At 40.4% G+C, this 17,373-nt stretch overlaps 1 protein-coding gene across 3 annotated transcripts in view; it reads left to right on the forward strand.

Annotated features, from left to right (window-relative positions):
* CDK14 (cyclin dependent kinase 14) overlaps positions 1-17,373 on the forward strand; it is a 302,744-nt gene that overhangs the window by 16,890 nt on the left and 268,481 nt on the right. For all 3 annotated transcript variants that reach the window (XM_073003160.2, XM_073003159.2, XM_073003158.2), the window contains exon 2: positions 6,175-6,206. In XM_073003160.2, the coding sequence (XP_072859261.1) occupies positions 6,175-6,206 (32 nt within the window). The remainder of the gene's footprint in view (positions 1-6,174; positions 6,207-17,373) is intronic.

The following is a 17,373-nucleotide window of genomic DNA, read 5'->3' on the forward strand; positions in this document are numbered from 1 at the left end:
GGCTTAGCTTTTCTCTTAATTCGTCCTTGTTCTGTGACAAAAGGAATTTCCCCTCTACTCTCTCATTTGCCTCTATTTGCTATTTTGCTACTTTGTTGTTATTTGTAATTTGTTATATGTTATAAACCGCCCAGAGTGGCCTTGGATGCCAGATGAGCGGTATATAAATCAGAGAGACAGAGACGGACGGACGGACGGACAGATAGATAGCAATAGAAAGAATCCTCTTTATATGTTCAATAAGTTAAAAATTGGGATGTACAAGGTAAATAGCGCCTTTTAATAATCCAGTTGATGCTCTTACACTAGAAATAAACTGGATTTGAGGTTTCCAAGTGGCTTAGTGTCGCTCTTTGGTATTCTTGGCTGGACCAAGAATTGCTAGTCAGGGTAATTTCTGAATGCAGAAGTCAACCTCCCTTCTTTTCTTTTCCTTTAATTCAGAGGTTGTAGGAGTTGCCCCACCATTTAATGAGTAAAACTTTCAGAAGCCTTGACTTACATGGCCAATGATAAGAAATTATGAGAGTTGTTATCCAAAACACATAGAGGGCCAGAAGGTCAAAAATGTTTTTTATTCATATTGTGTGGAGTCTAGAGTGCTCCTGGCTTGATGACTTTGTAGAGTGGCGATGTATCCAGGGGGAAAATGCATATTTGCTCCAGTTCTTGCATTTTACTTTTCAAACACTGGCCAAACTGACAACTGGAAATATCCAGAAATAGCCTATATTTCCAGTAGGAAATACCCAAAAAAGTCATGTCATGAATCTTAAGTGTTTCCATTCATTTGTGTAAAACCTATCTGTTTTCTCTCATCTTAAACCCTACTGCCACTCATTCACTTTGCTCACCCCTGCCTGCCATAAAGTTTGTGGCTTTGCAACAACAGTTAGCCTGAAAAGCCTTGTAGAGTGCAAACATGTGACAGTGTGTCATGAGTACAAAGGTAAAGAGGGCACCCTATTTGTGCAAGACCCTTTACAGCCCTGTGTTGAACACTTCCTAGAGTGCATTCTAAATATGTTGACTTTGATTTAAGTCTGCACTGATCTTAAGAAGGTGACCACAGGATTGCAGCACTGAGCACAGTGAATTAAGGGACAAGTTCCACTGAAATCAGTAGGGTGGTGATTTCCAAGTAAACGGGTTCAGCTGTAAACCTCCCTTCTTGATGATTGGTAGGTGTGCATGAAGTGTGTGCTACAAAGCTCAAAAATACTCCCACTTCATTGTTAAAAGCAAGCAGAATAATTAACAGTGATGTTTCTTTGACAACACATGTTGTGAAAAGGAGGTACTCCCACACTTCACTGTATGAGGTGAGCCTTGTTCTGAAGGGCTTGAAAACACAGAACCCATGGAATAAATGAAGTTATTCTTTAGATTCTATTGTCTGGTCTAAAGAGTGTGTCATGGCTGGGTTAAAATGAAATTAGTTTTTTGGTCCTGCTGCATCTTTGCATTTAGTAAGTTAGGTGCAAAACACACTTGAGCAAGAGGAATGTATCTTAGATTGAGGTGAAATACCTGATGTCGAGTCAATTGTCTCCTCCTACCAATAGTATCCTCCATTTGCTACACATATTCATATTCCTAAGTACAGTATTTAGGTGTTTGTTAACATACCCTTACTTATTGTTTCCATCCGGCTTTGCTGGTCAATCGTGGCCATTGCTACTTTGCTGCAAGAACACCTTTCATTCATTAATGATGAGAAACTGATCAGGCCAAGTAGAGCAGTGTATCGTTTCACACACTGGCCAACGAAATGTCTGGGAGAAGGTCACGAGCAAAGGCCTAGAGGCAGATAGCCCTTTCTGACTCTTTTGTTCTGGAAGTGAATATTTATTGTTGCACTGCTTCAAAACATGCAGGTTCCAGTGCAGTGACTGAGTAGTTTGGAGATGGGTGCTATTAGTTGCTGACTTACTTGAGGCCAGCTGCATCTGTTGTATGAACTGGTGTCAAAAACTAATGAAATAGTAGCGTGTTTTCAAAGAATTTGGAGCAGCTTGTGCATAGTTCCTAGGTTGGTCTCCACCCAGGAACACACGGGACCAAACCTGCTTGATTTCAGCACAGTGTTGTGTCATGTGTTCTTGGGGCTGTGATGCAGCAGTAGCTTTATAGCAGAGCTTGGAAACGTCAACTTAAAAAACCTCTACACGATCCAGAATCTTGCAGTTGGCATGGCTGTTATTCATGCTGCTATAACCCTTCCAAAACTAGCTTTTCCAAACTCTGCTTTATTGTGTGGTTGAAAGGGAGATTAAAGATTATGTACAGGACATGCTGCTTCTTGCTGCTGCAGAATTCATTCTTAAAATGAACCACTAGTTTTAAAAATGTCACTTCACTGGGTGAATTGTGAGCTAGTTTATCTGTTAGCTTAATGATGTGCTTGCCCTTTCTGCATGGCTTCTCCAGGATAATGATACCTGGCTAGGCTCAATAGCACTAATACAGATAAATGGGCAGCAGCCAGATAGATATTTGATGCCCTCCCTCGCCATAGGAACCTACTAATGTATTTAGACCTCTATCATTAGCTCTGTTTTTGATGTCACCACTTTCAGACCACTTTTAGTGAGCAGCAGATGGGGACAGAACCTCTTCTGCAGTGGCTACCTGACTCTGGGGCATCTTTCCTAGATGTGTCTACCTGATGCTTACACCTTTTTAAAAGACCCACCCATACTTTTAATTAACTGTATTTGAGGGGGTAGTTCCACTGGCAGTTAGAATCACTGTGAAACTGATGCAAACGTTATTCCCCACCTAGATGGAATTGATTTATTTGGGCTGCAATTTTTTTTCAACTGGGTGGCAGGGGAATTTTAACACACCTCACTGTTAAATAGATTTAATTGAAACAGTTTGGTTGTTGGGGATGGTGCTGTCAGTTTACTTTGTGCCCCTGATCCATTTGAATGGCATTGGCAACATGGTTTTTATTCTCCTATTTTTAGAAAAAAAATCCTAGAGAAATGTTTAGCGATGCATCGCTTAGTGCACTGTTGAGAGTTTATCACTGCATCACTTAATCAATACATTCTCTATTATAACTGTCCTCCCCATTTGTTCCTTTCTGGAAATGAAACCATATTTTTCCATTAGCTATCACTTATGCACTCCTTCATGATGCTTCCCCTCCTTTCTCTTCCAAGTGTATGACACCAGGTGGGAAGTTACAGGCAAATGGTGACTGCAGCCATCGATTTAGTGATGTTTCACTTTTTTAAAAAAGTCAAAAAGGAAATGAACAGAGTGCTCCTGAAACAGAGAGAAAATGAGTTTATTTCATCAGTGTAGCCCCCAAAACCAGTTTTAATTGTCAGAAAAAAATCACATTAATTTAAATCAAAGTGCACGCGGCTACCACTTGACTTAAACTCGATTCTAAAAAAGTCAGAACAGGAGTCGACTCAAATAGGTAGAATGACTGTGCCCTCAACCACTGCTCTCTCTGTGTTATTTTTTAATCACAGTTTTGATTGTTTGTCACTGACTTACATTTCCTTCTTTTGTATTGTGAGTTTTATGTGTTGCCTTGGATCCATGCATGGAAAGGTGCCATGCAAATCAAACCTAAATGTTTGGTAGAAATTAAGACAGAGATTTGAGCCTTGCTCAGGCATTTACAAAAGGACTAATTTGAAAGTGTAAGCAGAGAGAGAGAGAGAGAGATGTAGCCCTGCCCCTGACTGGCACTGTTTCCACACAAAGGAGGCCAGCTTGGTTGCACATAAGCATGTCCACATGATTGGGAGACCTGATTGTTCAAGATCCTGATTCATGTGAAGAGACTCCACATGTAGCAGAAGTTTTTCTCTTTAGACAAATCCCTGGTAGAGATGCTGATTAGGTTCACAGTTTTCATCATCATCATCATCATCATCATCATCATCATCATCATCATCATCATCATCATCATCATCATCATCATCATCATGTGCTGTCAAGTCAATTCTGACTTATGAAAGCCCTTTTCAGGGTTTTCTAGGTAGAGAGTACTCAGAGATGGTTTAACGTTCCCTTCTTTTGGGGGCATTTTGAGACTGTGCAGCTTGCCCAAGGCCACACAGGCTAGAGAATCAAACTCCTGACCTCTGGCATTGCAGCCGGATACCTAAACCAGGTCTGATGGAACCCTCACCTATTTCACCCAGCAACAATAGAAAAAATGTGATTGGCTGGATGAAATAGCCAATCCAGAGAAGCCAGCAAGTAATATAAAATAAAGAGCTGAAGCGGATTGATCCTCATCCAGTCTGTTATCAAGTCCAGGCATGAGTTCAGAATGGCGACTGCCACACCTGGATTGATAGAGAATGAGAGGTAGAGCTGGGTGTCGTCAGCATATTGCTGATGCCTCAGCCCAAACCTCCTAACGACCTCCCCCAGGGGTTTCATGTAGATATTGAATAGCATGGGTGATAGTATAGAGCCCTGAGGAACCCCATGACGCAACCACCATTGATCAGAGCTAGTGTCCCCCAGCACCACCTTCTGGACTCAATCAGCCAGGTAGGAGTAGAACCATCGTAAAACAGTGCCTCCCATTCCCATCCCAGCCAATCTGTCCAGGAGGACACCATGGTCGATGGTGTCGAAAGCCGCTGAGAAGTCCAAGACAATCAACAGGGATGCATTCCCCCTGTTTTTCTCCCGGCATGGGTCATCGAACAAGGCGACCAAGGCAGTCTCCGTCCCATAACGCGGCCTGAAACCCAATAGAAATGGATCTAGATAATCCATTTCATCCAGGAGAGCCTGGAGCTGCTCAGCCACCACACATTCCAACACCTTGCCCAGAGGAAAAGGGAGGTTCGCTACTGGTTGGAAGTTGATCACTAGACCTGGGCCCAGATTAGGTTTTTTTAGGAGTGGGCAAATCACTGCCTCCTTTAATGGGGCAGGAACCACTCCCTCTCTTATCGAGGAGTTGATGACCTCCAGGATCCAGGTGCAAACTCCCCTGGCAGATTCCTTTATTAGCCATGATGGGCAAGGGTTGAGTTGCGTAGTGGTGGCATGAACCGATTATCCTGTCCACATCCATGGGTAGTAGCAACTGAAACTCATCCAATAAATTATGACATAAGTCCGGAGCACTGGACACAACCATAGGCTCTGCATCAACAGTGGAGTCTAACTCTTTGTGAATCTGAGCAATTTTTCCTTCAAAGTGTGTAACAAATTCGTTACAGTGAGCCACTGAGCAGTCCAGAACCTCCACTGAACCATTAGGCTGAAGAAGGTCCCAGACCACTTGAAATAGCTCTACTGGACGACACACTGAGGAAGCAATACGACTGGAGAAATGCTGGAGTTTCACCAGCCGTATCGCCACAGAGTAGGTCCGATAATGGGCTCTAAGTTGTGTTTGGTCATAGTCGCAGTGATATAGGCATCATTCAGACCTTTCTGGAGAATGGTTTCCAAAGACAATGCCATCACAGAAAAGGCCCTGCTCCAGGTTGTTGCTTGACCATCTTGAGGAGACAGCTTCCAGAGCAGAGCCTCTGCTAACTGTTCTAAGATATTTTACTGGTTGATATAGTAGGAGAGAGACCTTCTTATGCATCTCCAGCAACTGCTCATCTTTCTTCATTGATGCTAATGTGAGCCATTTTTGAACAAATAATTAAAGCTCTGATGTAGGGTATAGCTTTCTCTTTTAATTACCACTTTCATAGGTCTAGAAAGAGATAGAAATAAATCATACTCAGTATAACAGTACCTTAAGCAATGTGTGCTTTCGTCATATTGTTAATCTGTATAGTGGAATGCATTGTGAACAGTAAGGAGTACGCAATAGGTTAATTTAATAGTCAGCTTCTGCTGATTTATGTGGAATGTCACATAAGTGTATCTGTGTCAACAGGAATAAGAGCAGAAATGTGCAGAGTAATTCTGCCTGAACTAGAATTTTGTTGCACTGAGTACTGTATTGACTAATTTGTAAAGAGTATCATAATATCTCTGGCAATGCAATTCCACTTCCCTGGGTGTATTTCTTAATTTTCAGGTGAAGTATTTTTATTTCTGTCAGCGTTCAATAAACACAGTGAAATGTTTCACCCTAACAGTCTCCTCTCCCACACAGCATTTTGCTACTGATTTGAAATGCATTGTGGATAACAATTTCCTCTCTCCTTTTTTTTGTAGCCTTGAAGAAAGATGATAACAGCTTTGATGAGGTAGGTTGAAATACTTCACAGTTTTGTTCGTCTGTGAAAAGGTGAAGTAACATCTGACTTGTTGGCGTGATTGTGCATAGTTCAAAATCTTTCTGGCTCTATTGCTGAGATAAGTATTAGATTTCAGATAGGAAAAGAGCCAGCTCTACCATTAGTCAAAGTAAAGCTGTTCTGTCAGGCAGCAGATTCCAGGTCATGAAAAGGTAGCAAACTGTCATTTATATTATTGTTGTATTTTTATGGACATGAAGACACTTGTCAGATTTCCTGCCTCAGATGCAGACCAGACTGGGTACTATGCACTATAGACAGGGGTGGGGAGGGACAGGCCGTTTTGTCCTCTTTGGATAATAAAATTTATTCAACTTCCGGAGGCTGTAATATTTATGTAATTCCTTCTAATGAAAAAGTACCTTATTTATGTAATTCCTTCAAATGAATAGGACCTTAAACATCAAAAGCCTGGTGAGATCCACGTGGAAAACAAATTCTGTATGTGTTATAATCCTTGATATTCAGCTTTTTTTTAAAATGAGCATTTGTTTAGGGGAGATGGTCCACTTACTAATCCTGGTATTATACTATTAAAACTACAAAAAAAGTCATCTGTAGACAGAGTTCTTGTGATGATACATCCGTATACCTGTCTGTATAGATTACCTGTTTCTGAGCGTGAGGGTATAGCCTCTTTGTCTTATGGGAATGCAGATATGCTTAATTGACAGTCTTGATTGTTTGGGTGTGGGTGTGGGTGTGAGTTTTATCAAAAAGAGAGAAGAAACCAACACTGTAAAGTCCAGAGATTTAGAAGGCAAGTTTTCTGTCCTGTAAGAATATGCAATGTTATCAATAGTCAAGTTCCAAATAATAAAAGCAAAATTATGGCTGGGTGAGCAGATGAAAAAGAAGAGAGTTCTTCTTTGTTTACCTCTGTCATGCGTGTCAATAAGCTTCCTGCTTTTGGTCCATCTTTTCCAGGAGGGAAGAAAAACAAGGCAGAATAAGGCTTGAGTCTGATCTTGGCAGATCAAGGACCTTATCCTCCTAAAATAAGCTCAGTATTAAATCTTATGTTCATACTGTTCTCAGTGACACAATGAAATTGTTTTCATCTCTTTCATAATGTTCTTGGAGACTGAGGTCAAAATAAAACGAATGCAGTATTTTAGATAGGACCAACTTGGTTCTACTAGGTTTCCAGGTTGAAGTTAGCAGTTTGGCTCTGCTTTTGCTTGTGGGTCTGTGTATGTATAATTGCCCTGAAAGTACCAGAAATGACGTCAAAGCATAAGCACTGTAATTGTTGTATTAAAAACCTAGTTCATAAATCCTGGAAATAAACATGTATCAGGCTGGTCTTTTAATTGTATTACAAATGGCGTGTTTTGTTGCTTTCTTCTTCCTCTCTAGAGTAGACTAGATTGTTTGCAGCAAAAATTGACAGGAAGCTAGTTACATAAGATTGCGTAATACAGGAAGAAAATATTAAACACTTCATTCATAAACTGATTGTTTCAGGACTGAACCTTAACCTTAGAAGGTGCCAAAAAGTTTTTATGCTTGTGATTTTTAGAAAAGAAAACACATTGTCTCTTTATTAGATGCTTCCTTTGCCAGATTAAGTACTGCTACTTGAGCAAATAAAAGCTTCTTTCTAGGATGGATGGCATTCTGGTTGATCACTGAAGTGGGAGCTAACAAGAGGCAAGAAGAACTTTAGGTAATCTTTAATTCCTGTACTCTCCAAAATAATTTGGTGAAGCAGAAAGCAGTAGAAGTGTCTAATCTGTCTGCAACCTGTTGATGAAAATGGGAAGAATTTTCACAATCTGAATTTTAAAAGGTCTTCATGCAGATCTTCTCAATAATCCATATAATAACCTGTAATAAAGGACAGTATGTTGTCTGTGTGTTTTTTAAATGAAGTGTATAGGGAGAATGGAACCTGAAAAAGTGGTTCAGAGTGACTGGTTCAAAGCCATGTAACAATGACCCATCATTGCAGTGATAAGTTTTCATTCTCTCAGTCTCCTTATGGGCTCTGAATTATGTCATCTTTTGTAGCATCATGATGTGCAGCCACCGAATTGGCATGTTGGTTTCCATTTTAAAGGGACAGGTTTGGCTTTTCATAGCTGGTTGAATGATAATGATAGAATAGGAGGTACTGGAGATATGCTATAGAATATGGAGCTGATTAGAGTTTATTTGGCTATCAGATGTACAATATTACCACTGTTATGTCACCTTGTTGTGCATTTTAATGTATATGTACATGTCTGTGGTTTTAACGGTCAGCGGATATAATCATTTTTTATGCTGTGGGAATACCTCATACCCCATTTGAGGACCCACCTGAAGTGACTTGGTTTTTAGAATTGAAATATGTGTACATTTTAATCCTCTTCTATTATGTTTTTAATTCAGCACTTTGTAGAAAGTATGTATTTGTACCTATACTTTTTAAACTTGCTAGTTCTGTGGATGATCAGCTGGCTCCAAGCAAGTGTATATTTTTATATTTATACTTATGTTTTAAATCTGTGGATGCTGGATGACCAAAGTGGTCAAAACAATAAACAATACAATACAATAGTATTTTAAACCACCAGCTTTATGCCCTCTGAAATTGGTGTGCAGTTAGCTTTTTCAGTGGAGAGCAACCCATGCTACAAATGACTTCAACCTTCAGTGCTGTCAGTTGTCTGGCAAAACAGCTTAAGTAAGATAAATTCCCATCCAAGTGCAGTGCCAAACTTTGATAGATTATTTAGCTAAAATGTCAGGACTGGATTGCACTGCTTGTAGAGTTTAATTACTTCTTTGCTTTCTCGACAATGTCCTTTCTTAATGTGCATTATGAGACGGGAACGTCTATGTGAGAACAGCTACTTTGGAGAGTGCATGCATTATAGGGTAAAGGAAGGAAGTACAATTTAGCAAATGGGAGCAGTGTGTGGCTTACAGGTAGAGCTCCTATTTTATACACTGCAGGTTCAACTCCTGGTAGCTCCAGGTAAGGCTGGAAAAACTCTTGCCCAAATCTTGAGACTAATTGCCAATCAATAGCAAATGCCAACATTATGGGTTAGGGGGACCAATGTCTGATTCAGAAAAGACACCTTCCTTTTTCTGTAAGTAGATGCCTATGTTCTTTTCATAACCCTACAAAAAGCAGGATGCAATGTAAAAAGGTTTTTCTTTCCTTTTCCATTGTTCTTTTTTGCAAGAGGAGACACACATCACACATTTGTACTGGAATCCTACTGCTTATGTGTGTGTGTGTATGTCTGCGTATGTGTAAAAAGATTCCTTTTTCCTGAGCTCCAGTTCCAGCTGAGGTTGAGTTTGCTTTGTTTTAAAGTTATGTCAGGGGAGCCGTTTGCCAAGGGTTGGCTAGATATGTATGTGATGGGGGAAAATAGCTGATCTCTAAACTCTTCAATAGAATGCAAGGTGGGTAGCAATCAGCATTTTTTTGCCATTCCTGGGCTTTATATAGTAAGCTATTGATTTTTACACATGAGCAATGTTTTGTTGGGAAAAGCAGCTTGTTTTTCTTCCCCTGTGTGCCACGATGATGGTGTAAAAGTTGGGTCAGAAAGCTGAAAAGGAGGGAAAGTCAGTGAAATGCAAAGGACTTAGCAGTGAATGGGAGAGAATTTTTAGTGCACTCTGTGAAAGTATTAGAGAATGGTAAGTGGGGAAACACTCCAGCACTGGGTTAAGAGGAGAGACGAAAGTTGAGTAATTGAGGCCAAGTGCTGCCTAGATTTGTCAAAAGTGAGTCATCTGGATTACCTGGACCTCATCTTTCTGTGGAAGCACTAAAGTTTAGTACATGTGTTTTCTACAGGAAGTTGTACCATAATATATATTTTCCTCTATACTTTTCCTGTTTGTTCTTTTTAGGTAGCCAAGTTATAATGGTATTTCATTTCCTGCAAGTAGTAATAATGTGCTGACAATAAATAGGGAGTAAATGGGGGGCTGGATTGTGGCCCAGGGAAGGTGAAAGGTTGGACACCCCTGATTTAAAGCATAGCAAATTGAAGAAGTTGCTTCATACCCGTCTTTTTAGGTTCTTCCCCCCCCCCCAGGGAAGTCAACAGCTAAACAATTCAACAGCTAAGGACTGTGATGAGGTAATATCTACTTGAGCAGCCAGAGCTTCAGGAAGCGACAGAAAGAAAATGGTAGCAGGAAAATCCTGTCTCATGAACTCAAACTCTTTTCCATTTGCTAAAGAGAAGTTAAGATCCAAGCCATCAGAGCTTGAGATATAATGTATCCTAGTGCTCTTTATCTATCTATTAAGAATGCATGCTATTATCTACCATTAAGCATTTTTCTGTAATGAACTACAGTGGGCAGAATATTGATGAGATAGGGATTTATGTTATTTTATTTAAAAAAATGCTTTTAATTTAAATTTTAAATTAACGTAGTATGATATTCTTTTGTGTCTTGTAATTTGTTTTCCTTTTGTCATAAGAGGGTGAGTGGAATAGAAGCTGGAATAATACATCAATACGTTCACTCCAGTAATGAAACCATGCATTTACTTCAGTGATACACTTTCTGATTGTTAAATTAAAAACTTTGCTGCTTAAAAGAACTAAGATTCTCTGTTATTGGTTTTCTTATGTTTTGATTTTGTGTTTTACTGGAGTTATAAATCTGGTATATGATATGTTGCACATATTGAATGATGTACCCTTTCTGTGAAACATTCCAGTGGCCTTCACTATCTTGAATTACTCCCATATTGCAGCAATTCTTGGGGGCAGTTACTTTTATTTCTGTTTTGCAGGACATGGAATTGAGACTGAGATCATGATTATGCAAGGCCTTTGGAAGAGCAAGATGTGGCACATTTATTTCTGACTTCAGAACAGTCTGACTCTCTTGATGTTCTTATACATACTAATGATCACAATATGCTTTGACTGTATACATTCACTCATAAATAATAAATTCAGTTATTGCAAACAAAGGGAGGTGGTGGCAGCATACTGTGTACAGTTTGATAGCTGTGATGGTACTGCTTGCTGTGCAGTTGACAACTTGAGGTTTTTGAGTGACTTGTTAGAATGCAAATTTCTCTCTGTGCTCATATTCTGAATTCAGCTTTTAATAATCACAATATTTTATAGTATTGGTGGCTAAGTTTTAGATGTTTAAGGTGACACATAAACCCATAAGATGAGACATGCTAAATTAGAGCAAAGACTTATCTAAGGCAGCATTTTGGCCCCCAGTGGACAACAAGTCACCTGTGGGAGCCCACCTGCAGGACATAAATGCACCTGCACCCTCTGTGTGGTGTTCTCCGGGCACTGAGATATGTAGTCATAGTGGCTTTAATACTGTGGAGGGCCGTGGTCCTCAGTCTTTCATGTCTGGTCACTCTACCAAAGAACAAGGGTTGCACCACAATAAAAACAAGCAGCCCACTTTGTGTGAGGGGACATTTACAGGTTTTCAGGCACTAAGCCTATTTATAATTTTCTTCAGTTTGGCAGATAAGGAGAACAGAGGAATTAGGGGATGCACATAATACCTAAAGTTAGTACTGGCATGTCAGAGAATCAAACATCTTATTTTTCTTCTTTTATTCTTGCCATCTTGGGACTCTTTGCTTTAAATTAACTGTTAAAATCATAAATTTATACTACATTTTATATCATTTTGTTTTAATGTAAAACTGTATATTTTAAATTGTTTTTATCTTCTAAATTGTGAGCCGCCCAGAGTAGACTATGTCTAGATGGGCGGCATATAAATGCAATCAATCAATCAATCAATCAATCAATCAATCAATCAATCAATCAATGGGTAATTGTGGAATGTAGTGTTGGTAGGAGATGGCAGGTTGGCAGCAGACAAAATATTTTATCATGCTTCACTATCTGTAATTGCAACAGTTCTATACATTTGCATGTGGGATGGATAAGCTGGCTGGATAGCATAGTGGTGTAGGTATCTAGTTGCAGAGCTAGAGGTTGGGAGTTTGATTCCCCACTCTAAGGCCACTCCTGTGTGGCCTTGGGCAAGCTCCACAATCCTAGGATGTACCCAGAAGAAAGGAATAATAAATCCCTGTCAGTGGATTTTTAAGAGGCACTGGATTTTTTCATTGTGGGAATAGGATGCCAAACTAGATGGACCTAGATGGTTTTATTCCGCAGGACTTGTAATTTACTGCTGGGGCAAGTTGAAGCCAAGAATAGAGCAGGGAAAACTATATACAGTACTTCTTTTTTTTCTCTAAACAAATTAGAGAAAAAGAAATATATGGTTTTCCATATCTGGACCTGGGGACCTGGGATAAGGCAGATCTAAAGTAGAACATAACTTTCAACATTGTTCTTGGTGGCTTAGACATGGCAAATGCATCCTGACCCAAAGCTTGTAGTGTCATTGTAACATATGTAAGAGTGGATGGGGTGGAGGGAGGGCTATTATTATTTTTAATATTCACTTGGAAATATTGAGTGAGATAAGATCTGACTTACTATTTCAGAGTAGACATTTATCAAAATAATGGGGGGCTGTTCATGAAAAACATTGCAAGAAGTGTTATCTGTAGAGCAAATAAAAGCCAAGAATGGAATGAAAATACAGTTTTAAGCTAGTACAAGGCAGTGTTTCGGGGAAATGCATGGCAGATGGTGAATGATTCCAAAGATGATATGGATGTTATGACAGTGGAAAATCATGTGAATGTGTGTGTGTATGCATAAACTCTTAAGAAATGCACTGTGAGGAATGACATTTTTCTATAGGAATATAGTACTGTACTCTGCTGTTTTCTCTTGTTTGAACAGCTTGGTTGTCTACATATTTCTTCAGAAAAAGCTTAAATATCCTGTTTTCCAAAAAATAAGACCTAACCTGAAAATAAGCCCTAATATGATTTTTCAGGATGCTCGTAATATAAGCCCTACCCCCAAAATAAGCCCCAGTTAAATGAAACTCCACCCTCCACCATTGTGCAGCAACCAAAAGAAGATGGCATGACTGTCTTTGAATAAATGTAGATTGTTGTTCATGAAAAAGAAAAAGATCCCCTGAAAATAATCCCTAATGCATCTTATTTTCAGGGAAACACAGTAGTATCCATGTTGCACATCTGTCTCAGCATGCACAAAGCCCTGTAGTTTATTGACGTCAACTAGTTCTTGATAGTCTATGTGTTTAGAGATGCCTTCCATAATCTGGGCATACCCAGTGCAGATGATGAAAGTTTTAGCCCAGTACTAAGGGGGTTCTGAGGAGTGCCTGTCGGCTGCCAAAATGCTACCAGGAGCTATGTTTTCCAGGGTTTTCCAAGTATAGAGTGCTCCGAGGTGGTTTACTCTTCCCTTCTCCTCAGGGTGCTGTGGGGCTGTACTGATAGCCCAAAGCTACAAAGGCTTGTTTTCCTCTTAAGAGGCACAATGGGGAATCAAACTCCTGACCGCTGGTTCCACAGCTAGGTGGCTGCCCAGTGAGGTGTCAAGCCACCTAGATAGTTGAAAACCCTTGTCAGAGACTGGGGTTACCTGGGCATTTAGTTCTGAGCAGATCTCTAAACAATGCATACTAAAGTCTTTGTTCTCAACCATTTAGTATGTTTTGACCTAATAAGACATTGAGATGAAGAATTTTCAAGCTGTATGAGATTCCTTGCCTCTGTGCAAGAGCAAGACAAGGAGCGCTATTTTTTCTCACGAAGGTCTTTTTAAATTGCGCAAATTATTTCTGCACAAATGTAGCATTTTATTTCTTATGAGAGCAAAGAATCCATACCACAAGCATAGAACAACTGGTTGATGTTTAGAAAGCATTGAAACACCCCCACTGAAGCTTTGTAGAAGTCCATGGAAGTCTGTGCAACAAAACAGCAGCAGCTATTGTTGTGTGGTGCATTTGGTATTATCTCCATTATAACATTCAGGAGCTGTCTGGATAATTCAAAGTTTTAGGCATCTGGTTGCGGAGCCAGAGGTTTGAAGTTCAAACCCCCACTGTGCATCCCAGAAGACCCAGCCTATGTGGCCTTGGGCAAGCTGCACAGTCCCTGGGCATCTTCAGTAGAAGGAAATGGTAAACCACTTTTGAGCATTCTCTACCCAGAAAATCTTGCAAAGGTTCACTATAAGTTAGAATTGATGACACAAAATTATTATTATTGCTTGATTTGTGCATGGAATTGTTATTATTCACCTTATCTTCTTCTGTCAAGAGCTGACAGAACAGCTCATCCATCCTCACAGTGTGAGCAATTTGCTGTATCTCTTCCCTGTGTATGAAGATTCACACCCCTGTCTTAGTGATCTTTTTGTTCTAGACCTGTTCTGTTCTTGGCGAATCAGGTGAGGAAGAATGCTGTACTTTGGCTGACATTGCCTTATCATAATCTCTGAAAAAGATATGTTCCTGTATTCTTCTTTTCTTCCTTTCTCCAAGTGTTCCTCAAGTGTTGATGAGATTCTGTATACTGTGTAAGACATAGCTTCTTGCCAATTTTTTATTTCTTGCTTTTCCTACCAAAGTCAGCCTCCTTGGGCCCAGAATAAGGAAGCCAGCCTCATCATGGAAGCTCACAAATGGAAGGATTAATCAGAATCCAGTGAATGGTGCCAAATATTTATTTGACAGGGAGTTTGGTTAGACCTTTATCTTGCTTGCTCATGCAATGTGTTCAAAGGCTACCATATTAAATTGTATCTGCAAGCAGCTGCTTAAACCAAACCAAATCTGATAACAAATGTCATGTGTGGAAGGTGATTAAGGCTGCTCAGTTATGCCTGAGTACTGGTGCAAACTCATTATGAGCTACATTAGGACAGTGTTTGGTAGTTAATCTGCAGTTTTAAATCAGGCTGCTGGTCTGACAATACTGGCAATACAAGCACAAACCAATTCCATACTGCTTTCACTATTGTGTCTTCCCCCAGGGCAGGCTGCCTATTTATATTGGCAACTTGCCTAGAAAAGGGATATTTTTCAAGGAGTTTGGCATAATTGTCAGAGTCTAGGAGAGGTTTATTTAAAACAGTTTTACGGCATTGTCTTTCAAGACTGTAGAGACCATTGCCACTTCCCTCAGTGTGGCGTTTATGGCTGTCTGAACATAGTGGATCATTTCCTTTGGTGGAATGTAATTAAGTGTGGTGAATAAGCAGTGAACAAATAGGGCTAGATATACTTCCCCTAGTGCCCTGTTGGGATTCATATTTTACAGTAGCTAGAATTTAGCCAAACAACAGTGACAAGAAGTATCTATATGGGAACTCTTACAGTCGTACTGGATCCAGAATAGCATCTAAATAAGAGCAGTTGCAAGTGATTATAACTACAAGATACCTAGCAAATACAGTATATAGCAAAGCATGGAAGAGTTGCTTTTCGGACTGCAGCTCCCAGAATTCACCAGTTAACATGGGCCATGGCCATGTTGCCTAGGGGTTTCTGGGAGTAGACATTAAAAAAAAGAGAACTTTTCTGAGTTATGTGTTGCAGTCATCTTAATGGTTAATTGCTCCACCAGTGACAATCTGCATGAAACAGAGTATAAAATAAGAAACTTGAGATATTTTGAACTTCAATCCCCTCCACTCCCAGTGTCTGTTAACACGGCTAATGATAAAGGATTATGGGAGCTATAATGCATCTGGAGGACCAAAGAGTCTCTCTTTTTTGCTTTTTGATATGTAAACATTTGCCATGCTTTGTCTGTCCTATTAAGCCAATGTGATTGCTGATAAATATAATTTCACATATATATATTCCTGGATAGTATATTTATTGTAGGCTTCCCTAAAGAATGGGCAGAAGCAGGTTTTAAAAAGTTGTACATCATCCTTTCCCAAATTGGCTTGGTTCAGTTTGTTTCCTTTATTTTTTGTGTCAGAGGCTAACTAAATGGGCTATTTAGAGCGCTGTTTGGATAGCTGCAGGGATGGCCTGGTGCGCTCTTAAAGATGGCTATCGAACAACATATTTGCTAGATGCATTAGTCTGCCCCAGGGTGTTCCTGCTGACACCTCACTCCTATCAAGGGGCTTCTATATTCCTGGTGCAGGGAAGATCACTCTGGTTTGGACTGCTTCCAGTGCATGTGATCACTGGAACCATTCCAAAGCAAACCTTCCAATTTGAATTTGCCACGGTCGTGAAGTAGCTTAATAAGTGAGCCGCATCATAATACTGACAAATTAATCACTTCCTCTGCTTAGTAGAGGGCAGGAAAAGTGGATTTTCTTTTTTAAAAAAACTATATATAGACTACATTAGTTATAGAAAATATTCAAAAAATGACTTTAAATTATCTTAAAGCACCAGTTGCTAAATCTCTTGCAGCCAAATTCATGGCAATGGCTTCAACTGCAGGCAGTTTCTTGACTGGCCTTTTAAGAGAAGACAAAAAATGTTTTTTTTAAATTTATGACTGATGCAATGTATCAGCAATAGTTTATATATAATAAAAAAGGTTTTCCCCGCCCCCACTTTCCCTGCCCTTTGCTGAGCAGAAGAAGTGAGTAATTTGCCAAGCTTTACACGGAGAAGTGAACAGTCAGAAGGTCGGCCAGAATAAGTTTCCCTCGTCTGAGAATGCCGTTGTGGTTGTGTTCCGGAAGACACAACCGTGCCTGGCAAGATTGGAGCCGCAAGGCAGAGCCTGGTGTAGGGATTGTGGAGCTGCCTGACCCTGTGAAGCTCGGTGGAGCCTGGTGATGTGGGGCTTGTCGGAGCCCGGAGTCTGAGAAGTTCGTCGAAGCCCAACACTGTGAGGAGTGAGGATCCCGCCACTGAGAGGCACGGCAGAGCCTGGTTTTGCGGGGCTCGGCAGAGCCTGGGTGCTGTCTGGCAGAAGTAGGAGGAGCCGAATGTTTTGCAGGTGCTGGAATCATCATCTGCTGCAATGACGATTTTGGTCATCATGTGCCACCTCAGTTTTGGCCCGCCCCCTGTTCCTCAGAAGCACAGATACCTGCGGCCAACTACTATTGTCCTCCACTACAATTATTGTGGGAGGCAGGCCTCAAGTCATGGTCTCTGTGCCCACCCCAGCAGTCCTTTCTTCTTGCAGCCACCATCCTGTGAGGGGAGCGGTCAACTGCGTCTGGTTTTGGACAGCTCCATTCCCACTGTCGACGCTCCCTGCTCAGCCTTCTGG

The sequence above is a fragment of the Pogona vitticeps genome, chromosome 6 (assembly GCF_051106095.1).
Source record: "Pogona vitticeps strain Pit_001003342236 chromosome 6, PviZW2.1, whole genome shotgun sequence".
Taxonomy (NCBI): Eukaryota; Metazoa; Chordata; class Lepidosauria; order Squamata; family Agamidae; genus Pogona; species Pogona vitticeps.